The following is a 26,121-nucleotide window of genomic DNA, read 5'->3' on the forward strand; positions in this document are numbered from 1 at the left end:
TATTCTTCTACCAGGGCCTTGCTTATCTGATGCTGTTCTAGCACAGTGTGAAGGGGCTGACAGACAGACAGATGCACTACCACTCCCTAAGCCCCGTTCCCTGGCTCTTGGGCATAGCAGCCATTCATCAAGCCTTAGCTCTCTACGTACCAAATTTCTTGCAGAAAGTTGCTAGGAAACTCAGAAGTGGTTGTGTTGCTTTTTTTCCCCCTCATTTTAATTTTTTTTTTTTCAATGTTGTGACATTGACTGAATGAAGACCATGGCAGGAGTGCTTCCCCTGGAGTATTCTTCCAGGGGACCAGTGATTTGAAGGATGTTTCGTGCTTCCAAGGCCTACGTAGGGTGAAGGTGTTGGATCCATGTGGATCTTTCCTCTCTTCAAACCTTGCGTTGGGTATTTGTTCTCTTCTTGCTCGCACCAGGACGATGACGTCCCCTTGGTTTTCTGTAGGTGGGTTACAGTGGAACCTCTTATTGTTCTTCTGGCCTCTGCTGCTGTGTTTGGGTGCAAGGTGTGAAGCATTGTGTGGAGCTCTTCTGCTCCTTGACTAGCATAGTGCTGCTTAGGCTTGGTATCTCTCCCCTCCTTTTTGCTGAGCTGTTGCTGAGCTTTTAAGGCAAGAAGAAGTGTATGTGCCATGCTTTGGTCACATTTTTTTTTTTTGGCACGTCTACATAGAAAACAAGTCCTTGGCCATAGCTTGAGCTCTCTGGCACTGTTACTTCCCCTTGCCTCTAACTTGTAAAACCAGAGGAAGGCGTTTCTGCATTTTTTTTTTTTTTAAGCTAACGTTTTTTGGCTTGTTTCGCAAGCCACTTCCACTTCCCCCCAGCCCTTGCAGAAGTGTTGCCACAGCTGCCAGAGCAGCAGCGCTGGTCCAGCCTGGTGTGGTCGGAGACTTGTCTGACCTGACCCCTGTGTGATGAACCTCCGCATGGGCCACTGGGTCTGCCAGGGTGGCTAGCCTGGGGCTGCTAGCCCGGGGCTGTGCCAGCCCTAGCACTGTGCCCGTGCCTGTTACCACCTGCTCTGCTGGGTGGTACCAAGGGCTGAATTCAGCAGTTCCAAAACAACCCAAACCGGGCTTCATTTATGGTGACAAATTGAAGTGGCCCTAGGGAACTTGTTGGGCATGAAACTCGTTTCAGTTCCTGTTGATTATTTGACAATAATACGAGCACTGACTCAAGCCTGTCTATCCTGTGTTTGTTTATTGACACAGACAGCTCAGGCAAAGTTCATCGTAATTCACTTAGATGTTTCTTAGGGACTATGTAATGATTAAGTGAGCCGTTGCTGGCTTGCAGGCACACGATGGGAATATGCTGCGTGGGCTGGGGACAATGTCAGGACTGTCAACCTCCCAAATACACCATCTGCTGAAAGCACTGAGCTTTTTACCCTTGGTTCTCTAACTTGGCGATATCCGAAACATCAGCTCTCCTGGCATGGATAGAAGCTCTGAAGGGATGGGAAGAGTAGTTCACACCAAAAATGTGGCGGTGCATTATTGCAGACCAGATGCAAAAGGGTCATCCCTTGGCTTGGGAAGATCAAGTGGGCAACCGGCCCCACTGGTGAGTGAGCCTAGACAAAGCAACCGGGACCCTCTCGGTGCTGGCTCTTCTCTCTGCTCGTGAGTGAGAGTTCACGCAGGGTTCTCCTCTGCCTCACCTAGAAACTGGCCGTGCCTTCGGCAGCAGACCTGCCCAAGGAAGGACTGAACAATCCAGCCTTCCGGTAATGCGTTCTTTAAAGGCTTAAAATAGTTCCTGTGTTTGTCACAATCTGGATTTCACAATAGCTCGGAGGGTGAGTCACAGGCAAAGGCCAAACAGTCTCTTCTGTCACCTGAACAGGCACCTCTCACCCCTTAAATCCATAAACTGAGCTTTAGTTTCTCTGTGCTTTTGCCTTCTAGGAGTAATCCTGCTCACCTCCTCTTCCCCAGTACTCCCAGCATGTTTGACAGCAGCATGATGTCCAGCACTGGTCTTGCTCCAGAGGGCTCCAGCAAGATCCTTTGCTTTGTATCCTGGAGCCTGGCTCCTGGCATGGCCTCCTGGAAGTGGTTTACTCAATAACTTTTATTTGATATGTTTTCTTTTGTGGAATGCGTGTTCCAATCCCGTTTCTGCATAGCCCTGCCAGTTGTGGTCTGTGCGGTGCGTTGATTTGCACAAAGGCTGGTAGTGGCCATAAGGGCTTTTCAGGTTTTAAATGCCAAGACTGTAATGAATCTAACTATAGCTCAGTAGCACATCCTATAGCTGCCAGCTATGCTGGCAGCTGTCTGCTCTATTTACTTTTTGGTGCTAATTAGCACTCCAGGGACAAATTATCCATGGCATTAAAATGCCCAGGAGTAGAGGATCTAAATGTGTGCTTTTGACCAGCCGTAGGTCATAGATAGGCATCAGTTTCTGTTCTTCTGATCTCACCATCTGGGTGGTTCTTTTGCTTCTGTCCACAAACGTCACTGGAAAAAACAGGAAAAACCATGAGTTCCTCAAACGCTGCACATTTGAGGGTGTTTTACCTGAGAACAGAAGCTCTCTCCCCATCTCTGCATCCTCTACATGGACTTTTGCTGGGTTGGAGACCCTGTAATTAGGCTGGGGTTTGAAGATGATTTCAGATTTGTAGTTCAAACCATGTATTTTGCAGGATTGCATTTCAAATGATGTGGCTGTCAAACAAACTCACTGCTGGTGAGTCATCCTAGGGTGCTTTCTTGATAGTTCTTGGTTTTCGTCTTTCCTCCTTATCATTGCCCCTTCCTTTCTTTGGCATTCAATGGCAAACAAAGCAGCCACCATGAGGGAAGCTTTCATTTCCCTCGCTGCGAGGTGAGGACACGATCCCCAGCAAAAGTCAAGGTAGACATGAAGCTGCAGAGAGGCTGATGGCAACCCTTTTCTTCCCTCTCACAGCTCTTGGAGAGTGAGCAGCAGATGCTGCCTCTTCTCAGCCAAGTGCTGTGACTCCTCTAGCTGTGAGGGGTATCGTCCTGGCCTGCAGGTTATAGACTTGGAGATGCTGGTTCCTTCTAGCTTCTAATTGCTAGCTTGGCTTTTTGAGGTCAGAGCAGGCTGTGTTTTGCTTTGTGCTAACGTCTCGAGGCAGATTCTGATCTATTGCACAAAGATAAGCAGAAATCAGGAAAGGGCTTTAAACCCTAAAGCATCATCTCATGCCTGGGATGTCTGCAGCCAGCTCCCAGGGCTGGCAACTTAGGCAGTTGGCCTCTTCAGGATCCCAACAAACCTTTCTGGAAGAATATCTCTGTTGTCGCTGAAGGAAATTGCCAGACGTGAGTTACAGAGAGATCGCCCGGCGCTCTTGGCCAAAATCTGATGCTGCCTGTGTGAGTCTGGCTCGCTGTGAGTGCTCTTGGAGCTGGCTGGCTCCTGCGAGGGCTGCGATGCAGCCGTCTGCCTGATGGCAGGCAGCTGCCATTCCCAGGGAGGCTGCCGGGAACGTGGCTCTAGCCTGATGTCAGGGATAGAGGAAAAGCAGATGGAGAGAAAGGGAAGGTGGAGAAACGGGCAGAAGCTCCCTGGATTTCCAAAGCTCTTGCGATGGCAAACATGACTGGGTGAGCTCAGCTCAGAAGAGACCTGGACAACTCTGGAGGGGACAAGCTGTCCAGCCTGTGTGAGTGTTGGCCCTCTCAAAGGCAGCTGCATGAGGCAACCAGCTTCCTCTCCATGCTACAGTGGGCCGTGCCGGAGATGAATTCTCCAAAATCTCCTACTTGACCTCATGGTCTCGGGTCCCCTTCCTGCTTCAGCTGCTTCTGCGTCCCATGGGGCACTTTGGTCCCTTCTGGGAAATGCGATGAGTGCACCCGGTCCTAGCACATCATCACAGGACCATGGAAAGTACAGGGTTCATGCCCACGCCATCCCCGTGGCATCCCTACCCGCGTGAGCTTGCTGTTTCAAAACCTCATGTTCTCTATCCTGAGTTCCTGATGTCCTGAGCTGACTTCTCTGCAGAGATGGTGGTCTTGGTTCCGCTGGTGTGACCAAGGGGTATGACCTCCCTGTGCCGGCTGGCTTGGGGGGACATGAGACAGTGCAGGGCTCCTGTCCCTTTGGGGTGGAAGCCCACCTTGTGCAGCTCATGGGATCTCCTCCCTGAGCTGTGTCCTGTGCTAGAACGGATGAGGACATGGAGATGGCTGGGTAAACACTCCTTTGGGGCAGTCCAAAGTGATGGAGAAAGGCAGCAGCTAATTCTGTTATGGGCATCTTTAAGGACTGAACATCAGGCAGGATGTACGCGGGCTCATATCTAGAAAGGAAGCGATGGCTGGGGGTTGCTGGTCTGCTCACCCGCTAGTCGTAGGAGTAACGATGAATGAGGTCAGGCTGCCACAGGGAACACGTGGGCTGCAGTCGCTCCCCCACCCAGATCTTACAGCCCGATTTGCAAAACCATGTCTTCCAGCTCAGCATCCAGCACCCCTGGGTTCCTCAGCAAGCTCGGGAGGTGATGGGGGGTAGCAGCTTGGCTCCCCCGAGGCTTGGGGGTGAGGGCAGGCTGCCTGAGACCTCTTGGTGGGAGATGATGCCATGAGGGACTGGGGCATGCTCTGCTCCTGGGTTTTTTCAGATGCCTGCAGGGCCCCAGCATCCTGGAAGGGCTGAGCTGGCTGGGACCCCGCCGGTGGGAAGCGTGCGATGGCTGACCTCCAAGGGAAGCCCCACCTCGTCTCACAATATTTACTTCCCCTCCTTGGACCTCTCCCAACACCGTAAGTGCAGAGCAAACACAGTGGGGCACTTCTTGCTCCGATTTGGAAGCGCTGTGCTTTTCCCCGTGCTTGCTCTGCTCCGCATCTCCCCCTGCCCGGCTCTGCATGTCCCCCTCTGGGCATCTGGTGGTGACTTGGTAAGAAACGAACCAACCTGAGCAAAAGAAACCCCCTAGTTTCTTCTGAAACCAGCGTGAGCTGCTGTCTTGCATGTGGGCAGCGAGCCCAGATGGAAATGGGTTTGTCCCCCGTGGTAAAGGCACAGCTGTCCGTGCCAACTCGTGCGAATGCAGCAAGTCTTCAAAACCCAGCAGGCTCAAGGGTCCCTTATTTTCCTCCCTCTGTTGTATGGTTCCCCCGTATTCTTTCCCCCCCTTTCCCAGCCTGTTCCTCGGTACACAGTTATACTGTCACCTAAGCCATATAAAACTGTCCAGCGGGGCTTGCGGTGTTTATACTGGGAATTAATCCTCCTGTAAGCTCCTGTGTAGGTTTTCCAAACACAGATATGTAAACTACAGAGCAATAAGAAAGGTCACAACCAGAGCTTGCCCAGCTCCTCGGGTGATAACATCCACAGTGGGACATCCTCCCCTGGGGGAGAGGCATCCGGGAGCGATGGAAGGAAAATGGGTACTGAACTGGAATCATGCCGTGGGGGCTCTCCGGCGTCACTGGGGAGCAGGGTGGGTGAGTGATGGGGATTTCTCCCCCAGGTGAGCAATAGGGATTTCTCCCATCCCTTGGTCTGCTGATTCAATGCACTTCTGGGAATGGTGGGGAGCTCCTGAGTCAACGGCTCCCGTCTCGCCCCCTCTCCCGGCGTGTGACACATCTCACAGCACAGACTGTCTGGCAAACGCCCTTTCGGTGTTCTGTTGCGAACTTCGGATTTTTGCAAAAATTTGTGCATGTTTCCAGTTGCAAAATACAAACTGGGGGAAGGAAGCTGATGGACAGTGCTGGGTGGACGATGCCGAAAAGCTCCTGCGTGGGAGCAGCTCCGAGGCTCTCCTGGCACTGCCGGCTTACAGATCCCTGCTTTTACCCGAGTGTAGTCAGCTGCCTTTTTCCCCAGGCAGGATTGGGGCACAAGAGGAATGGGGTGATAAGAAACGTGTTTGCACATGCTTCCAGTCCAGCATGAATAGCCTTCTCCTGGTGCGTGGCACCTACAAGCAGAGCAGCCCCCATGCAGCTATCAGTGACCCCTTCCTAGGCAGCGAGAGCTGCTTGGGGAGGGGTGTTTGTGGGGGGAGGAGGTCAGCAAGCTGCCAACCCAAAGGGCTACACTCCTGTGTTGTTGTGAGGAACCAGGAGGGAAAGTCAGCAAAAGTTTTCCAACCACTCGGACAAAGCGGTTTTGACGGTTTTCTAGTTACTTAGTGAATAAGTTGGTTGAAGGGACTGTATAAAATGGAAGGGGCATCCAGGAGAGCGTGTAGAGCTTTTCTTACTGTGATCTGAAGAGTTTGCTGACAAGCAACACCACAAATGCTGGCCAGTCCTGGGACATCAAAATACACCCTTCGTGGTTTACCTGCCAAGGGGATGATCCCTACATTTCCATCGTGTGTTACAGAAACCTGCCCTGGTGAGGAAGGGGAGCGTAGGGATGTTCAGGGTGGAGATGGTTCAGAGCTGAACTGTGAATTTGGTTCATTGTCTGTGTACTCAGGATTTCTATTAAATGCAGCTATCACCTAAGCTATTACCAGAGAGCCTCTACTCCCTGAGGTTTTCTTGCTTGCGTCTTTTTCATGCTACAAACAACAGGATTCATCTCCTTTTCTAAAAGCCTCTTCCCCATGATGGGAAGTGGTGTGGGCATGAGAGACTGAAGGAAGGAAGGAGGATGCTTTGGACCTTACGGAGCATTCATCTTCTCTGTGAAACTCCAGGCAGGTTTAGGAAGCAGAAATGCATCTGCAAGTTTCCATGCTTGTGTTGTGGCTGGTACCAGTCAAGCTGAGCATGAACTGGAGGAGCAGGAATTGTGTTGAGTCCTGTGTGCTCCTGGCTCTCCTCGCCTCTGTACTCATGATGGTTTTTTCTTGCAGGCTAAGAATAAGGAAACGGGCGCTTTAGCGGCTGCCAAAGTCATCGAAACAAAGAGCGAAGATGAACTGGAGGATTACATGGTGGAGATTGAAATACTGGCGACCTGCGATCACCGGCACATCGTCAAGCTGCTGGGAGCGTTTTATTGGGATGGCAAGCTGTGGGTAAGAGGCCCTTGCTGTGTGTGACTGTACAGCTGTGCGTTTCTCACTCTGCAGAGAGGAAATTGCTAATTTATGGTGAAGCAGAACCTCTGGAGCAGCTTGAAGCATCACTGTGAGTTAAAAATGACTCACAAGCTGTGCTGTCCTCACTGCGTGAACAGTGCCTGGGTTTTCCCCACTTTCTTTGATGAGCAAACTGTCTTTTAACTAAAGATGCTTATAAATAGCCCAGGGAAGATCAAGAGATATTTACAGTGAAGTGAAAACTGGAGTTGGATTTTATTTTTGTTTTTTCACCATTTGGAGCTTGTAAAGGTAGAAAACGCAGCACCGATAAGGGTGTTTGTTCCCTGCTCAGCCCCTCTTTTGAAAGATCAGATTAGAAGGGTAACCGTGGTGGGGTTTTTTATATATTCCTGCTTTATTTCTGGCTCAACATCTGTAATGCGGAGCCAACTGATGACGAGAGCTCTGTTTCCCATGGCTGTGGAGGCACAGGGACACAGACTGTAATCCAGTGGGTTAGTGCAAGGGCTAGTTGTGCTGCAGCTGGAACAGCAGATTCCTGCATCTCTTTCCCCTAGCCCAGCAGGTATATATATTATCTTTTTTTCCTCTCTGCCTGCTGTTTTCTTTGGGTCCCTGGCAGCAGAGGAAGGGGAGTGTGAAAGGCACCTTTCTGCCTGCTGCCAGGGGGAAGGTGCAGGGGGCTGGAGAGGGTGAGGGCATGAAAACTTGTCTATTTGCCCCACACTAGACCTGGATAACTGTGCGCCGGGGTGTGTGCAGGTCTCCCTGTGTCAAGGTAGTGGAAATCAGGTGAATACGAGGATTTTTAAACCCATCTTCTTGGCCAGTTCATCTGCTCCTTCTTGTAACCACTGGCAAGTCAGGGGATTGTCAAAGGGTGTGTTCAGCAGCTCTGTTACTTTCTCCTTCCTCTTTTTGATGCTTCAGATAGATTACCCTGGGAGGCCACAAAGCTTAATAGAGTTAAAAAAAGAGATCTTAGCATTTGAGACTTGCACTTGTGTGAGCTGGTCTGTCGGAGCCGTGGGTCCCAGAGCACGGGCAGAGCCGCGGGGCTGTCACTGGAATAATGCAATCCGTGTCTAGTTCATTCCTGGGTGAAGCAACGCGGGAGAGGTGCTGGTTTATTGGGCAACACGTACTTATCCAGCAAGCACTTTTTGCAGTGTCAGCATGGGTCAATGTCCCTTCTCATTTAAAAATCCATGGATAAAGCCCCCGCTGTGACACCCCACTCAGAGGGACCGTGGTACCCAGCGCTGAGCGCTTTCTTCTGTGCATCCTCTTGCTGCAAAGGAGCTGGGCTGCAAGTTGTCCAGAGACTTGGTATTTGGATGGCTGCTAATCGCGGTGTTGAGCCCTGGGTACGTTAAAGAACAAAGTAAATATGTACCCTTCTAAGGAAGTGAAAGGCAAACATCCCTCCTAGGAGGGGGACTTGAGATTTGGACAGATTGCAGCTGCAGCAAAACTAATCTCAGCAAAATTAAAAAGGCAAACATACATTGAGCTTGGGTGAGACATGGGGCCAGTTTATATTCTACCCTGTTCTGCTCTTTTTACATCCCTGTTCCGTGCCTGGTCTGCCTGAATTTTACATGTTGGCACTCTCTCTGTCTAAAATATCAGCCCCCTCCCCTTTCCCCTTCCACCTCCTCCCTGCAATAGGAAGCTTTGCCTTCCTTCCTGTAGGGAAAATGGATTGCAGAGCTCCTCGGCTCTGCTTTTGTCTACAAAGTGCTTTGTAATGTCATATGCTTGCAGACCTACTAAAATTAAACAGCCTCTTTTGATGCTACTGGAACAAGAGCCTCCTGTATGAGGCCCTCCTGTGAGGGCAGACATTACAGCCCTGTCCATTGTTTTGGGGGAAGGATCATTCTCTTTAATTATTTTAGTGACATTTGCATTTCATTCCTCAGGCTGTTCTTATTAATGCTGTAGTGTTTTACTGGCTTTGAGGGAAGTAAATACGCCAGGATGTTATACTTCTGGAAGGCTTCTAGTCGCTACCAGGTTTTCCCTGAAGTCAAAGGTTTCCGCTTCTTGGTCACCAGTGCTGCTGGGGAAAATTTGCATCCTGGTATAAACATCAGCTTTCATTGTCTTGTCCACCTCCCATCCCCACTTCTCTGTGTAGTTGTTTTAGCCAGTGTTTTCCTGGACCATTTGCAAACGGTCCATCTGCACAGTGGGCCCATGGACTCTGCTGTGCTTTTTGGCTTCGAGGGGCTCAGGTTTTGGGTAAAACTGCTGCGGGTGTGTGTCTGGTCAGTGATCCGCTGGGGTTTCCCTGTCCTCACAGCCTGGTGTGGAAAGACAATGTTCAAAGTGAGAAAGGGGCAGGAGGGGGAGCACGCAGACAGGCTGGCAAGGGGTCCAGACGCTCCCGACCTCCGGGATGGCAGGAGCTCTTTGGCTCTGAATAATTTACAGCTCGGTCTGTGCCACAAGCAGCCTCAGCCAACAGCGCTGAGAAGGGCTCGGTGCTGGGAAGGGCTCTTGCTAAATCAGTCTGTTGACTGTTCTCCGACTCTTGAACTAACAAGGAAAATATGTGAGGAAACCTGGCCTTCGGTGGTGGGTGCTGCTGCAGAGGCTTCCTTGTCCCCCCAAGCTGCGTTAGGTCCCCACGGTTCCCCTCTGCCAGGGTTTGGCTTTGTGCTTCAGTAACCAGAAGGTGACATGCAATATTTATGGAGCAAAAAACCTTTCTGTGCAAAGGGAAGTGGCTTATCCTACAGCAGCTGCTTTGAAATCCATAGTGCTTGAAATGAAAGCACAAACCAGCACATTCCTCTCGCTTTTATACCTGACTGACATCACGCTGAAAGAGGAGAACCCCACTTCTCATGAGGGATGGAGCAGAAGCCACTGTGAGCCACAGGCAAGGGCTTGGAGGACCCCGGGACTGGTGAGATGAGAGCATCTAGCATGAATGTCCTCACGTATAAACACTCTGCAGAGATGCTGTGCCCTCCCCGGTAGTTGCTATCTCATTCCATTCCCCCCCCCATCTTCTTTTCTTTGCTCGTGGCAGAGGCTAAGCACTCCTGTGCCGGTGGAAAACAGCCCAGGGAGGCTTGCAAAACTGCAGTGGTGGGAGCTTTCATGATTTTATTTTATTTTTATTATAAGCCCTGTGGCATTTGATGTTCTTTTGCATAAATCCCAGCTGCTGGAAACAGGGGCACCAAATGAAAGCTGAGAATCTCATGCTATTAAAGCAAAAAAAGTCTGGTTTGAGTCCCTGTGGCTGAGCCACATTTTAAAGTCTTTTTTTCTGAAGTGTGATGTAGGACTTGGAAGCACAAAGGCAAATCCCCCTCACCTAATATACACACAACTTTAAAAATGGACTTAACATTGTTTTGTGACTGAGGAACGGGACTAAGGTATGGGTTTTGAATGCTTGGAGCCAGTGGTGCTGAATTTGTGCCGATAACTATTAGTATGTGGGAAGGTAAAACAACAGTCCTTGTGTGTTGTGTCCCTCTTGAAGGCTATGTGGTTTGGGTTTTCTGTTTGTTTGTTTTCTTTCCCTTCCAAAACAACACAAAGAGACTGAGACCTCAAAGGAAGGGAGGAACTTTTCATCTCCTGCTTCTGAGTATCTCTGCTGTTTCCTAGTGTCTCCTCTCGCAGACAGATGACCGGGGAGTCAATCTTGTTTGGAGTGATGAACTCAGACGTTTCTGTGGGAGATATCTCCTCCCAGGGCATGGTGGGCATCTCCACCAGGCAACCCAACATGCTGTGGCTGATGATCCCCAGAGTGGGGCAGGAAACCTGGGCTCCCTCCTGCAGGAGCCTGTGGAGCTGCTCCAGCATCCATTCTGCAGGGTTCTCTGGAAATTAGTTGAAACGTCATTTGGCCTCAAGTATTTAACCGCAGGACTCTGCCCGTGGTGGTACAACTTTTCTGGTGAAGCACCAGGGAATTTTCTCCCCTCTCTCCTTTTCTATAAACCATGGTTGCTATAGCAAACGGGCTTTTGAATAAACAGTCGTTTCCTGGAGATCAAAGCAGAAATCGCTGTACCGTGCAGGTAACCCTGCCTTGCCGGAGCGTTTTGGGGATGGTTAATTTAATCAGCTTAGAGTTTCTTCTCACTGGCCTGCTGTGTGGGTATGCAACTCGTATAGCTCGCAGAGAGACACCAGCTTTGTAGCTACTCTTTGTACTTCCCTGAAAAAAAAAGCATTTTGCATTTTCTGTGGGCATGCCCTGACCTGTTTAGCCAGGGACTTTTTTGGATTGCTACCCCTTTGATATGGATGTTGACTGGAGATTTGAGCATTCTTGAAAATCCTGTATCATAAAGAAATGTTCATTATCCCATGCACTAGACTGCTGGGCTATGTAAAGCATCTGCAGCTTTTAATTCTCTTCAGTTAGAAGTACCTTTTCTTTCAAACAAACAAAAAAGAAAGCTGATAACAGTAGCAGATTCCCTAAGGTTTTCCTTAGCGAAGGGAGGCCACTGCAGCTTGCAGGGATGTCTCGCTGGGTGAACACCCTGAGCTGTGGCTGGGTGCCCACGGGGACCCCTCCACGTGAATCCTGTACCGGACCAGGGCTCTCCAGGCTTCTGGCTATGTGGTTTGGGTTTTCTGTTTGTTTGTTTTCTTTCCCTTCCAAAACAACACAAAGAGACTGAGACCTCAAAGGAAGGGAGGAACTTTTCATCTCCTGCTTCTGAGTATCTCTGCTGTTTCCTAGTGTCTCCTCTCGCAGACAGATGACCGGGGAGTCAATCTTGTTTGGAGTGATGAACTCAGACGTTTCTGTGGGAGATATCTCCTCCCAGGGCATGGTGGGCATCTCCACCAGGCAACCCAACATGCTGTGGCTGATGATCCCCAGAGTGGGGCAGGAAACCTGGGCTCCCTCCTGCAGGAGCCTGTGGAGCTGCTCCAGCATCCATTCTGCAGGGTTCTCTGGAAATTAGTTGAAACGTCATTTGGCCTCAAGTATTTAACCGCAGGACTCTGCCCGTGGTGGTACAACTTTTCTGGTGAAGCACCAGGGAATTTTCTCCCCTCTCTCCTTTTCTATAAACCATGGTTGCTATAGCAAACGGGCTTTTGAATAAACAGTCGTTTCCTGGAGATCAAAGCAGAAATCGCTGTACCGTGCAGGTAACCCTGCCTTGCCGGAGCGTTTTGGGGATGGTTAATTTAATCAGCTTAGAGTTTCTTCTCACTGGCCTGCTGTGTGGGTATGCAACTCGTATAGCTCGCAGAGAGACACCAGCTTTGTAGCTACTCTTTGTACTTCCCTGAAAAAAAAGCATTTTGCATTTTCTGTGGGCATGCCCTGACCTGTTTAGCCAGGGACTTTTTTGGATTGCTACCCCTTTGATATGGATGTTGACTGGAGATTTGAGCATTCTTGAAAATCCTGTATCATAAAGAAATGTTCATTATCCCATGCACTAGACTGCTGGGCTATGTAAAGCATCTGCAGCTTTTAATTCTCTTCAGTTAGAAGTACCTTTTCTTTCAAACAAACAAAAAAGAAAGCTGATAACAGTAGCAGATTCCCTAAGGTTTTCCTTAGCGAAGGGAGGCCACTGCAGCTTGCAGGGATGTCTCGCTGGGTGAACACCCTGAGCTGTGGCTGGGTGCCCACGGGGACCCCTCCACGTGAATCCTGTACCGGACCAGGGCTCTCCAGGCTTCTCGGTCATCTGTCCCCGAGGAATCTGAGGGCTATTTGTGTCCCTTTAAAATGTCACTTGGCAGGAGAGTCGCAGTCTAAAGTGGCCCTTCCTGCTTGTCCTTGTGCTGCTCAAGCTTTGTCCCAAACATCCCCCCCAAAGTGCTGGAACAGTTGTTTGCAGCTCAGGAGTGTCGCGCTGTGCGTCGTGCCTGAGCATAGTGGAGAGAGACCCAGAAAAACAGCATGTTCCCAAACCTGCAAACTTTGTTCAATAGCTGGCCAACCTCCTAGAGGAAAATCCTTTCCTTTCCCTTTCTCCTTTCCCCCAACTGCAGAAGCTTAAATCTATGCCAGATCTGGCTGCGTCCTGTCCTGAGCCCCAAGAGCACCCAGCACTCTGCTACTGGCAGGGCCATGCTCTGGTACCCGTGAGATGCTGTGGGATAAGCCCTGCTGGGCAAGCTGGTGTGGGAGTGGTGTTTGCTGGACCAGTTTCTGAAGTTCTACTGGTCCAGAACGTGAGCAAGACAGCCCCAGTCACTTCTGCAGGGCGGGTAGGCGAGGAGCACTTTGGCCAGGACGTGGCTGTGGGGCAGGGATATCGCTGTGTCCCCTCCCTGTCCTTAGGGTCAGATGGATGTGCATCAGCTTGGCTGGGGATGGGAACTGGAACAAGAGATGTAGCCCAGTGGTTTCTTTAACGTTTGCAGGGTCAAACAATTCGCTGCTCAGAGTGGTGGAATTGAGCTGGGTGGGTGACCACTTCTGCTCTGACCTTGGGGCTGTGTCTTTGTCAGCCAGGGCTCTGCAGAGCGGGTGTTTGTGTGGCATCCTCCCACCTACCCTGCCACACGCTCTCCTGCAAAGCAGTAAGGCTTCTCTCTGCCTTGCTCTCCCGCGGATTGTTCACTGCCTTTCCCAGAGACATGGAGGTCTAAAACTTCTTCTGCCCTCCTCTCTGCCGTAGAGCTGGGCAGCGGGTTGCACGGGACCAGTGTATCTCTTCTGTCTGGTGAACGTGAGCGGTAGCATTCGGACTCCTGGCAGGTCGCTGGAAATCCTATTTTGGGTAAAGCTGGGGCTTTCCCTTAAAGCAGGGTTGGAAACAGAGGGATTTTGATCAACCACCAAGAGCAACTTAGGCAGCAGGCAAATTACTGCAGCCGGGCCAAGTTCAAGGGCACTTCTACAGGTAGTAACATGACAACACAAACTAGAATAGAAGCCTTTGTCTGCTGTCCTTTATACAGGGTAACGTCACAAGAAAAGATTATTGAAGCTATAATAATGCCTTGTGATTACATACCCTTGTCATCTATACACCGTGGAATGCTTTTATAAAAAGAGACCTGGTATCATTATCCCGGTTATTAGAAAGGGGAGCGGAGGCACAGACAAGAATTTGCCTAAAGTTTAGCCAGCAGGTAAATGGTACTTGGGAATAAGTCTTATGTGCTGAATCCCAGTCCAGGGTTATAACTATAAGGCCATAGTTTTATGAAAAGAAAATAGCAGACAAGAAGCCTATAGGCAAATCAGTTTTCAAAGCACTGTAAAACTTTGTTTAGAAATGAATCACAATAAGCTACATTCCCACTTGGCTGGCTTACCAAGGGAAATGCTAAGGAACAATGTTTGCATATATGTGAATATTTATGAACTACCTGGGTATAGGAGATGGTGCCTTGAAACATAGCTTCAGACTGTGCCCTGGAACGAGGGATAGATTGCAGGTTTAGACTTCTTTATTTTATTTCAGATATAGCCTGAAAGTTGTCATTTGGGAGGGAGGGATGGCCTTTTGCAGACTTTATGGCTTGAGGTGGTTTCCATTGACTTCAAAGCCCTCACTGAAACAGTTAAATAGCGAAACTCTTGTCTTGTGTGGTGGATCTAGGCACCTTGTGTTGTGAATTTGGGGATGATCAGAACAAATAACTGTTTCTAGGTAAATGGCAGGCAGGAGCAGAAAACTTGTCAAGTCCTTTGCCACTTCTTCAGCGAGTCGTTCTCCTGGCCAGGCGAGGCTTTGAGGCTGCATTGGAACTCCTGGCTGTTAATAAAAGACATCAGGAAACTTGTCCTGGGTCAAACTCCAGCTCTCATGGTGAGCTCTGCCCTTCTGAAATGCATCATCTATTTTAGATGCTGCCACAAACTCGGGGCGCTTGAGGTTGGTGTATCTTCCCAATGAAGAAGCAACTCTTTCCTTTGAGCTATTTATTTTAAAGGATTTTCTGTGTTTTGCTGCCCATCCAGTAACAAATGCTCATGGTGAACCGAGTGGCCTCTAAATGCTGATTAACTTGGTGAGAGATGGGGGAATCCCAGTCCCAGCCCTCAAAGCAGCAAAGGCTTTGCCCCGTGCCCGGGCAGAGCGCCATTCCCTGGGTGTTTTTCTGGTTTCTATAGCAAATGAAGAGTGCTGGCCTTCCTCCCACCAACCCTGCTCCACGAGATCGATCCTGGGAGCCCGGTTGTGGTCTGGTCCCCGAAGGGAGATTGCATGAAGGAGCCTGTGTGTGTGCGTGTGTTGTGGTTAACCCTTCCTGCAGTGCTTAGCATCCCAGGTACTGCTGCCTGGTTGTGGCCCTCCTGACTCTCTGCTCTGCATCTCCTGGCTGGTTGTGTTCACTGGCCATGGGTGTTCTTGGATTCTCATCCCTCTGGGATGCTGGCTACCAAGTCGGGATGGTGAATTCAATGGGGTCGCTTATCAGCCCTTGTCAAAAAGAAACCAAAATGCCCTGTGTAATTCTAGCAAGGGGAAGGATGCTTTTTGCAACATCAAAACCATTTGGTTAAACTAAAAGGAGTTTTGTGTTCTGCCAGTATTTCAGTAGGAAAGGGAATATTTCTGCCAGCTGGGGTGTGGGGTGTGTGTAGTTCAAGGAAATATTTTGTCATCTCAGAATGATTTAGATGTGAAAAACTCATCCTCGGTCTCCCTGTGATCAGCAGGGAGCTCTGCATTTCGAGAGGAGGATGCAGTGTTATCTGACTTTGTTCTTGATAAAGTTTTCCTGCTCTGAAACTCTGTAAGCCTTGGGTTTCCTCACTTGCTGCCCTGCATCTTCTTTCCCCGGCTTGTTATGGGGACAGACTTTTTTTTTTTAATTTCAAATATTTTTCTCTGTAGGTTATTTTGTTCAGAAAAAGGGGGGAGAAAAGGTTTATTATATTTAAAGTCTCTGAATAGTGTCCTTGTCTCTGAGGGAAAATTGGCAAGCTTGGAGCACTCTCTTACAGAGAGCTAATTATTTCGCTTCCACCTACAGCATACTTGCCATGTCAGACAAGCTGTTGACATTTGCGCTCTGCTGTGGCAGCAAAGAGGCTTCTGGTGGCTTCTGTATTGTTTTATGGCCTCTGCAGTGTGTGCTGAGGGCCAGCAGCAGCCAGAGGGGAGCACGGAGCTGGTGGCTTTTGCAGATGCTGGTGGTTCTTCGGGTGTTCGTCCCCTCTTGTGTTTCTGACCCAGGGGCCTCGTGGGGCTGTAGGAATGAGATTGGGAAGGACGGTGTGTGTCCTCAAGTGCGTAGCTGGCTGTTGTAGTGGTTTGCCCTGTCTTCAGCCCCCAGGAATTAGCTGGAATCAGCTTTGAATCAGCTTTGAATCAGCCCATCTGGCTTACAAGCAACGTTGGCGTATTCCGTTCCCCGCTTCCTTCCAGCCCTCTGGCACGTGTTGGGTGAAAAGCGTCGGGCAGGAGGGTGGTGGGGAAAGGTGCCAAGTTAAGCGGGCGTAGGAATGCGATCCATCTCCTCCCTCCTCTCCATAATGTAAACTTAATCCTTGGACTTCGGTCGGAGCAGGGTAGGCTGGCTGAGATAACGGGGAGACTCGACACGCTTGGGAAAGAAACTTCACCGGGCAGGAGGCCCCTTGATTTTAAAGGAGAGAGTAGATCTGACCAAATGGTATTTAAAAGCCAAGGTGGTGCTCCCCCAAACCAGGTGCTGTGGTCCTGCAGGCCCCTGTGCTATGGGGAGAACGAGGGGAGCTGCTCTGGGAAGGCTGATCCAGCGTGGCTCCTCTTGCAGCCAGCAGGACAGCAAAGCTTCGCAGCAAACCACCAGGGCTTGGGTTCAGATGTCAAACAGAGGGAGCAAAGGACGTGCCCCTTGACCATGACTAAAAGCGGTTTCTGTGCCTAAATATATCACTGCGTTCTTTCCACCACGAGGAACAGCTCTGTCCTCTGGGGTTTGTGTCGCTCGGAAGCTGAAGCCCCTTTCTCAGTCCTGGGAGGTAGAGTTTGTGTCCAGGGATTTTGCTGGAGCCAGGAGGATGGGCTCAGCCCTTCAGACCAGGGGACGTGATGGGCTTGGAGGGACAGGGGACATAGCCACAGGGGGTGGCTCTCCACCCCACACCCGGGTGTTTGGAGGTGCTGGTGTGGGTGGAAGCCCCAACAGATAGGTAGGACTGGATATGAGATATTAGTACGGAAAGCACCTGACTTCCCTGTGTGTCCAGGCCATGGCCGGGCTGCAGAGGCAATACTGGTGTGTCAGGGTATGTGTGGAGGCTGGCATCTGTGTCCTGGGTGGGCACTCTGCGTGTGGGACTGGGCTTTCCCTGTGTGCTTCTGGCACACGATTGTCTCAGGGTGGAGCTTGAGGTCCGGATCTGTCATTTATCTGAGTGCCTTTTGGGCAAATGGCTGTTTATGTTCTTGGTGTCCCACTTCTTATTTGCTGCAGCCAGCATTTCTGGGCTGGGGGCATCCCCTCCACGGGTTTTGTGCAGACCTTGGCCTGCCTCCAGATGCTTCTGACCTTGTCCACGTCCTCTCGGTGCTACAGCAAAATGCAGAGTTTGAGAACAGAACTAGTTGTTGCCTCTGTCCTCTCTTTTCCATGGCATGTGTATTATGGGGCTGAGCAGTAGTGCGGGATGGCCACCAGTAAGCTACTGGGTGACTCTGGTACTGAAGAACTGGCTGGGAAGGCTGGTGTTCGGCAGCTGATGAATGACCATCACTGGCAATGGGGCAGGAAACTTTCTGCTCTTCTAGATTCGGGAGGGAGGGCTGCGGGAGGATGCTTTCCTGGACTTGCTCCTCTGCCTTTTGAGTCGAGACCAAAAGCCCTGGAGACTGTCTGGGCTCTTGGCTTCCCACCGCTCCTGCAGGGCTCGGAAAGGAGCCTGTCTCGCCCGCGGAAATGCCGGGAGGAGGCCTGCGTTGCTGTGACTCCTCTGTACCCCGTCGCAGGCAGGGAGGTCTGGACCATTTCCTCCAGCCCCCCACCACCCCCTGCGGTGCCAGGGCAGTCATCCCATGCTACGGGTGCTGTGGTGCCAGCACGGTCTGTGTGAGGAACCTCCAGGAACCCCGGTCCTGCCATGGGCTCGGTGTGCTGAAGGGGGACTTTGTCCCCTGCCAAAGCCAGGAAATGTTTTGGGTGGGTTGGGGGTGGACACAGGGGTGCTGGTGCCAAGGTGGGCTCCTCCTGCACTGCTGGAGGACAGTCACTGGGACCACCGCCAGCCTGTCTGCTCTGCAGGGTAGGGGAGGAAGGGGGAGGAAGGCACTGTTGGCTGTGACTCCCTTCTGATGGTGGAAGGGCAGCACTGGGTTCTGTGGCCAAAGCCTTTGCCCTCGGTGTCCAGGGTGCGGGGAGCTCGGCTCATCACCCTTGGGGGCTCTGCAGGAGGGACCATCCTGCTGCGTGTCCCCTGGAGGGGCTGGCGGGGAGCAGGGAAGGGCTCTGCAGCTGCTGTTACTCAATGGGGCCGTCTGTTGAAATTCAGGCAGTGGTACATGCCTTGTGGTTTTCGCCCGAGGTGATGCTGCCTCGGAGTGCCACCTCCCCTCCCAACCACCAGTTTTGCTGTGGTGGGAGGAGGTTCCAGACTTCCCCCCTTGGGCAATCCCCTTACAGAAAAGCAGGCTCAGCTCTCTTGCTGCAGTCTAAAAAGAAGCTTTGTAAAAGTTACCATAAGTGGTTTTTTTCCCCCTTCTTCCCTCCAGCACCCCAGCTCGAGCGGGGTCCACTCACTCCCTTGCGCTTGGGTTGGTTGTGGTGATGAGCAGACCTCCCTCCCGTGGTTGCCTCCCATGTGAGATGGCTTCAGAAGTGGTGGCAATTGCCTGGATGGGCTGAGAGGACGGGTGGGCTTCAGCTTGCAGCATTGCTGGCTCAGCAGATTGGCCCTGCAGGATGCTGACACAGCGCCTGGGGGCACGAAGGGTTGGTAGGTGAGAGTCCCCGTGAACTGTCCTGCACCGTCCTCCCCACTCACCCAGAGAGAGCCCAGGGGCAGCCAGGGCCTCCAACTCGCTCTGGTTCTTTCTCTTTTCTCTTTCCTTTTGTTGTGTTTTTGCTGAAGGCCAGGGATTTCTGCCTCCCACCTCGCTCTGGGTCACAGGAGCGGTTGCTGTTTGCTGCGTTTCTTCCGCTTTTCCCGTAAGCGGGTGGGTGATGCCAGGAAAGCCCTGCTCTCCCCGCCGTGGTACCCACACAGCCACGTCTGCCCCCAGCTCCTTCCTCCTGCATCTTCCTCCTGGGTCTGCACATGGGGGGCAGCCCAGGGACCCGTCAGCCTCCTCCCATTTCCCTGCAAAGGCAGCTGTGCATGGAGAAGGACCAAAACCTCTGATGGCCAGCGTGGCTGAGGCTGGCTGTGGCACACCACACTGCTTCTCCATGTCCTGCTCAAACTCAGAGAACACTGGGATGGAAATGATTACTTCTAATGGCAGCATCCCCATGTGGAGCTTTGTGCCAGCTCAGCATCCTGGAGAGAGGGGAGGTGGAAGGGCTGCCATGGCTGGCAAGGAGGCAACCTGGAAAGCAATTCCCTTCCCCAGCCCGGTCTATAAATGGAGCACAGTTTACTTTAAAATGTTTATTTTTTCTTATCTCACCCGGTCTCTCCGTGCCAGTGCAAGGCAGGGGAGCTGGTGGCTATGCTGGAGGGTGCTTTCCCCTGTGGGTGACGAGGACGCCTCTGAGTTGCGCCGTGAAGGTGGCAGAGGCACGAGGCTGTGCGTGGGTGACAGAGGCTGCCGTGGCAGCAGGATGCTGTGGGTTACCTTCTCCCCGGCGGCACGCAGCTGCTTAAACAAACAAAATGAAACCTTCTGCTGCAGATTAGGAGAGGAAATTGCTGAAGTACTTCAGTTTTGAAGCTGTTTCTGGGCCAGGCAGGGTGGATCCTGGGGACACAACGGCAACCTCCCGTGCCTGCTGGTGCTGATGCTCAGGGCTCAGTGTGGAGGGAGGTGGCTGGGTGGTTACAGGGTGGTGTGTACCCATGTAGTAATGTCTGGGGTGCTCTGGAGCACCATGATGACTCCAAAGCAATTGGGCTATTCAACCTGCAGCTGCAAAAGCAGCAAAGTCATGGCAAGAGCCTGGAGGCGCCTGCCACCTTCAGTGACCTGGGAGCCACTGGGCTGCCAGCCAAGGGCTCCTCCATCCTAAGGGAGACCTGGTGGCTTCTCTGTGCAGGAAACACCTGGCTGCCCAGGAGCACCACCCCCGAGATGAGCTGCCCCCAACTTTCTCAGCTGATGGCTTCTATTTTTCTCTCTCTTTCTGACTAGAAGAGGCATTTCTCCAGCGGTGCAGCAGGGGGAACAGTTCATGGGCCTCTGCCCTCTGACATGCCAATCAGATGAGTAATGCTGGGCTGGGGTGTGTCCTCCCCTCTTAATTGGGCTTCAATTGCAAACTTCAGTTTAGGGACATCAGCTGGTCCACCCTTGGGGACTGTGCAGTGTTTGGTAAAAACACCTTTCAAGATAAGTTTGGTTGTTTTTTTTTCCTTAATGTTGTGGAAAGTTCTAGGAGTTCAAACACACCCAAAAGACAGGACCAGTCCTGCCCAGGGTGGGAGGAGCGAGCAGGCTCTCGGTCCTACCTGGGAAGACTTCAGTATCTGGGCAGAAGATGCCACTCCTGCTTTGCCAGACCCAGAAACTGCACTGGGCTCTACTCCATCCTAGGTTTGTCTTCTGGTTTGGGGTCCTCCTGGTGTAAGGTGCCAGAGAGATTCTCCTGGCACAGTGTCCAATTTGCTGTTTTGAGCTGCAAAGTCATATAATGCCTTTTCATAAAGCATGGTGCCTCCTTGCATGGGTACAACTTGAAGGCCTGTGTCTTTAAGAGCACTTAATTTAAGCCGTAGCTGTTTTATACATACGTATGTATATTTATTCTCCTGGGCAACCCCAGGCTCACTGGACCCTGCTTCCTCTCCTCCCAGGCAGTCACTTATTACTCCAGCAGCCCAGAAAATGGCCCCAACCCCCCCCCCCCCCCCCGCCCCCCTCCCCCCCCTCTCGCTCCACACCACCCGCAAACAAAAGGCACCCCCCCCCCCCCCCCCCGCCCCAGGCCGCCTTGCTCCCACTTGGGCTACAAAATGCTTTCAGGTCCTGCTGTGCCTGAAGGCAGGATTAGGACGAGCCATGGGAAAAATCAAGGTCACTGACAGAGCCCTTTAACTTGAGTGGACTTTTGCTTTCAAATCTAAGTTTCAATTTAATTTTGCCTGTGGAAAAGTTTCTTGAAAGATGATGTGGCTTCTGCATGCGGGCCTCTTCATTCATGCTGTTTCATGAAAAGTGTAGGAGAAAAGGGCGCTTTTTTTTTTTTTTTTTTTTTTTTTTAAACAGCAATGCTCTAACTGTAGTGCAAGGGTTTGGGAGGCAGCGAGAGCGGGTCCCTTTTTCTCTCTCTCTAAACCAGCTGCCCAAATCTGTGTCTGTGCGTGCAGCTCGTGTGTCCCCGTCCAGCCAGCCCAGCGCGGTGCCTGGCTTTCTTGGCCATGGTGTTGAACCTCCAGTCTGTGGGGCTTTGGTCCTGCTGGAAGGCAGCCGTCAGCCCCTCGTGCTGCTCAGACAGCTCCGGGATGGGAGCTAACAGGGAGTTTTGCAGCTGCCTGTAGACAGAAAACGAAAATGCCAATAGTGCTAAATCCCCAGGATTTCTAACAGCTTTGAGGTGGCAGCGGGAGGGAGAGCTCCTGTTGCTGCTTTGTGCCTCCCCCCCGCCCCGGGAGCCTTCGGCGAGGAAGTCCCTGGGTTTCTTGTGCGGAGGAAATGGTTATAAACAGGATGTTTGCTCCAGCCCCGTTCCAGGCTGCTCACCACAAACCCTGTAACGGGAGCTTGGACCCCCCTCGCCCAGACACCAGGCAGGAGGAGGAGGAGGAGGTGTGGGTGCTCCCCCCAACTCTAATCAGTGTGAAGGACTGCTTTCAGACTGTCAGCACTGGGGCAGAGACACCCCCCCTCCCTGGCCAGGTCTCGTGTCTCTGTCTTAGGAGTCCACGGGAGCTTTTTTGGGATGAGGTGTGTGAAACCTTTGTTTTGGGGTGCTGCTCCAGCTCCGCAGCGAGCCCCGTGCAGGGTCCCAGGTCCTGCATGTGGCGGGGGGATTGCTGGGGCTGGCTGAGCACAGAGGTGTTGAGAGGTGACACGCAGCGTGGAGACTGGCACTGTCACCAGCGTGGTTCCAGCTCCAGCTGTGGCTTGGGACAGCCTGTGTATCCAAGCACACGGAAACAGTCCAAAGCAAAGAGTTAAGCTCTTTTGCAGCCTCTGGGTGAATCACCAGCCTCCTGGCTGCACAGAGGCACATGCTCTTGTCAACAGACCCCTTCTAGGATCCTCCCAGCTTGTTCCTCATCACTGCCGGAGGGACAGGCTGCCCACCCTGGGGTGTCAGCGACCGCCCGACCGTCCCCCTCCCTGCTGCGGGACTGGGAATGGGACCAGCAGAGCCTCTGCTCTCCCCCAGCTTCCCGCATCCCCCACGCACGGGGACAGCCATGTGTTGCTGCCACCGGGTCTGCCTTCCTACCTGCTTCAGTGGTAAAACGTTTTTCAGGCTGGCCCTGCTCCTGGAAGGAAGTGTGTGGTGTATGAGCTATGGGATTGCCAGTTGCGTTTATTTAAATCTGGTTTTCTGGGCTGAAACAAGCCCATTAAGTTTTTGGATGTTCAGACTATCTGGCCACACCCGTAATTATTCTTTGGCATCTCTGCCCTTGTTGAAAATGCATATTTTTAAGTTTTCCATATTTCCCATATTCCCAGTGCCTGGCTCGCAGCCTGCTGTGCCTGCATAAACAGACATGGTCGTGCTGGTTCAGATGGACTGATTTCCCTAATTTTCTCATTGCTAGACTGTGAACCCAAATGAAACTTTGTGAGATGAAATGCATCCCACATGGATCCAGAGTAGGGTGCAGTGTAGAAGCTCAGTGTGTGTGACCAGAGCACGTTTCGGCAGTGTCCCTGGTAGGACACCCCAGTGCAGCATCTGCCTGGGGAGGGGGGGATCACGTTGGGCTCCCGGGGGTTCTGCTGACCGGGGTGGCTGTAGCTGTCACCCACCCGGCTGCCCTTTGTGTTTCTTGCTCCCTGGAATTGAAATTACATTCCTGTGTAAGAGGAGCTGCGTGAGATGCCGGGGGACTTGATTTAGTTGGGCTGCACAGGGGCAGAGGCTGTAAAGCTGGATGCTAAGCATTAGCGATGACAGCAGCCAGGGTCACCTGGGTGGCAAAGGCCACATTAGCAGCTGATTCAGGCTGGGCTTTTGAAGTTTTGGGACTGTTTAGATTCAAGAGCTGAGCCTTGGTTCAGTGATGAGACAGGCTCGTTCGTACAGGCAGGTTTTCTTCTAGCCAGAACGGTGTAAAGCTGCGATGCTCAGGTTTACATGGGATCGGGAAAGCCCTTGCATTCCCAGTTGGCAGGCTGATGTTGGTGTGGGGCTCGTGTTGGGGTTCACTTCTGGCATTTTGGGCTCTTCAGAGCCCAGGAAGGGCTGGTGTCTGATGGCGGTGTTAGTTTGCTCTGGTTAATGTGATGAGGAAGACTATTGGTTGATAATTGGTTGAAATGAGCCTCCTAGAGTTGGGGTGAGATGGGGCACAGGGGATCCCGCGGGGATCTCAGTGCCTGGTGACACAGCAGCAGTAGGCAATTCTTGCCTTTCCATTTGCTGATGCTCTGGTTCAAGGTATAAACTCCAGAAAAGGTGTGTTGACATGGCCCATCTGTGTGAGGGCTGTGCTGCCCCGCCAGCTTCTTCCCTTCCAGCCTCCTGCTCGGCTCTTGGTTTGTGAACGGTTTGAGTCTTCCCAGTTGCTGTTCCCTATCTGCCTGTTCCCCAGCCTGCTTCAAATGCCTCTCCAGGCCTGGCCTCTGGTTATTTTTCTCTGCTTCCTCCGACAGTGCCTGTGTCGGGCTGCCCAACCTGCCTGGGTTCCTTTTCTCAGCATTGTCTCCCTCTGTGACTCTTGGATCTGGGCCGATTCTCGCAGAGCAATTTAAGGTTTGCTCCATCCCAGCACCTGATCCTGCTCCCCTTCTCCTTCAGAACAAAGCAGTTGTGTCTCCCACCATGGTGCAGGGCGATGATAAGCATAGAACTGCAGGACAAAAGGGTGGGGTGTGGCTCACCTGGAGCTGCAGGATTAAGCCATGGGAAAGAGGGAGCTTGAACCTTCTCCCCTCATCTCCTGGTCCAGTCCTTAGAGCAGCGTTTAATAGCATGACCTCCACTTGAAGGACTTAGAGAGCTGTGCTGGTAAACACCGCCTTCAGCTAGCTCGGTCCTTGTCCTCAAAATAAACTCTGGCATTTCACCTCTCCGGTATGTTGCCCTGTGTCGCCTCAACAAGGAGAAGAAGAGCTTGTCGGGGAGGTGAGGCACCTCTTGTCCCCTGTAACCCCTGCTTGAAACTTTAATCTGTTTATCTGAGCAGCCTCCTCTGCCCCCAAGGGGAGCTGGGGGTGGCACTGAGCTCCCCCTGCCCTGGGAAAGGCTCTGGCCGAGTTTGTGCAGAGGTGAGGGGGATGAGGACCTGCATCCCTGGGATGCTGGGGAAGGGCCCACCTGGTGGGTGCTGCCCACCCTGCAGGAGCATTGGGGGGGCAGCGGGGGCCGGGCAGGACCCTGTGCACGTCCCTGGGAGAGAAACAGCAGCAATCTGGTGAATGTACTCGACCTCTTTATTGACATATTTTCTCCTCAAGTTGCTCAAAATCAAGAGAGCAATGAACTACTGAGCAGTGGGGGCAGAAAAGAGGAAAAAAAAAAAAAAGTGGAAAAAAAATATAAAAAATTGAAGACCCAACAGCCCTCCCCATCTCTCATTTGGCAAATAAAATCCTGCCTGATTTCTCCCGGCCACGTCAGCTCCCAGCTATGACAGCTATCTCATCCTGTTGGCAAGGCCGCTCTCTGGAGCTCCAAAATGCAATGGGAAGAGATGTAAACAGAGAGGAACCCGGAGCTGAAGCTGGCTGCTTGGGGTGGGCGTCCAGGTACGGGACCAGGCACCACTGCTGGGGGTGTCACAGCGATGGGGACGGTCCCTCCCAGATGGCTGCTGTGGGCTGTGTGCAGGATCTGGCCCCAGGGCTTGGGTGATGGTGCTGGGGATGCCCAGGGGATGTGTCCTGAGGAGCACCGAAGCCTCTGCATTCCTGTGTGGGGACAAAAGGGGCAGCTTTTCCACGTGGGGAAGCAAAACCCAACGCTTTTGTCTTCCTTTTCTCTAGCCAGTGGGCTTAGCTCAGTCAGACACAGACCTGAGTTTAATTCCTCTCTCTTTGTTTCCCCAGATCATGATTAACAGCCCTCCCCATCTCTCATTTGGCAAATAAAATCCTGCCTGATTTCTCCCGGCCACGTCAGCTCCCAGCTATGACAGCTATCTCATCCTGTTGGCAAGGCCGCTCTCTGGAGCTCCAAAATGCAATGGGAAGAGATGTAAACAGAGAGGAACCCGGAGCTGAAGCTGGCTGCTTGGGGTGGGCGTCCAGGTACGGGACCAGGCACCACTGCTGGGGGTGTCACAGCGATGGGGACGGTCCCTCCCAGATGGCTGCTGTGGGCTGTGTGCAGGATCTGGCCCCAGGGCTTGGGTGATGGTGCTGGGGATGCCCAGGGGATGTGTCCTGAGGAGCACCGAAGCCTCTGCATTCCTGTGTGGGGACAAAAGGGGCAGCTTTTCCACGTGGGGAAGCAAAACCCAACGCTTTTGTCTTCCTTTTCTCTAGCCAGTGGGCTTAGCTCAGTCAGACACAGACCTGAGTTTAATTCCTCTCTCTTTGTTTCCCCAGATCATGATTGAGTTCTGCCCAGGCGGGGCGGTGGATGCCACCATGCTGGGTGAGTGCAGCGTGCGGTGCCGGGCTCTTCTCCGTGCTCGGGGCGATGCCCACAAGGGGTTTCCAGCCTCTGGCATGCTTTCAGGGGCAACCTATGGACAGACGGCAGGTGTGGGTTCCCCAGCTTCTCCAGCCACCCTTTCTCTCCCATGAGTTTGCCTATTTTCATACCCGGAGCAGAAGGTGTGGTGGCCCCGGGGCGTTTCTTGAGCTACTTTGATGTCCTTTTGTGATTTAAATGCTGGGATCAGCAGATCACAAGGCATAGGGAGAAGGGAGAGTCTGGCTGGA

The 26,121-nt window shown here is 52.1% G+C and overlaps 1 protein-coding gene across 1 annotated transcript in view; it reads left to right on the forward strand.

Annotated features, from left to right (window-relative positions):
- Nucleotides 1-429: 429 nt before the first annotated feature.
- The window catches only part of STK10 (serine/threonine kinase 10), a 49,244-nt gene continuing 23,552 nt past the window's right edge, over nucleotides 430-26,121 (forward strand). Inside the window, exons 1-5 of the mRNA XM_014947740.1 lie at nucleotides 430-450; nucleotides 1,683-1,744; nucleotides 1,926-2,034; nucleotides 6,827-6,991; nucleotides 25,783-25,831. Coding sequence (XP_014803226.1) covers nucleotides 430-450; nucleotides 1,683-1,744; nucleotides 1,926-2,034; nucleotides 6,827-6,991; nucleotides 25,783-25,831 — 406 coding nt within the window. The remainder of the gene's footprint in view (nucleotides 451-1,682; nucleotides 1,745-1,925; nucleotides 2,035-6,826; nucleotides 6,992-25,782; nucleotides 25,832-26,121) is intronic.

This window comes from Calidris pugnax, unplaced genomic scaffold, assembly GCF_001431845.1.
Source record: "Calidris pugnax isolate Ruff unplaced genomic scaffold, ASM143184v1 scaffold27, whole genome shotgun sequence".
Lineage (NCBI taxonomy): Eukaryota > Metazoa > Chordata > Aves > Charadriiformes > Scolopacidae > Calidris > Calidris pugnax.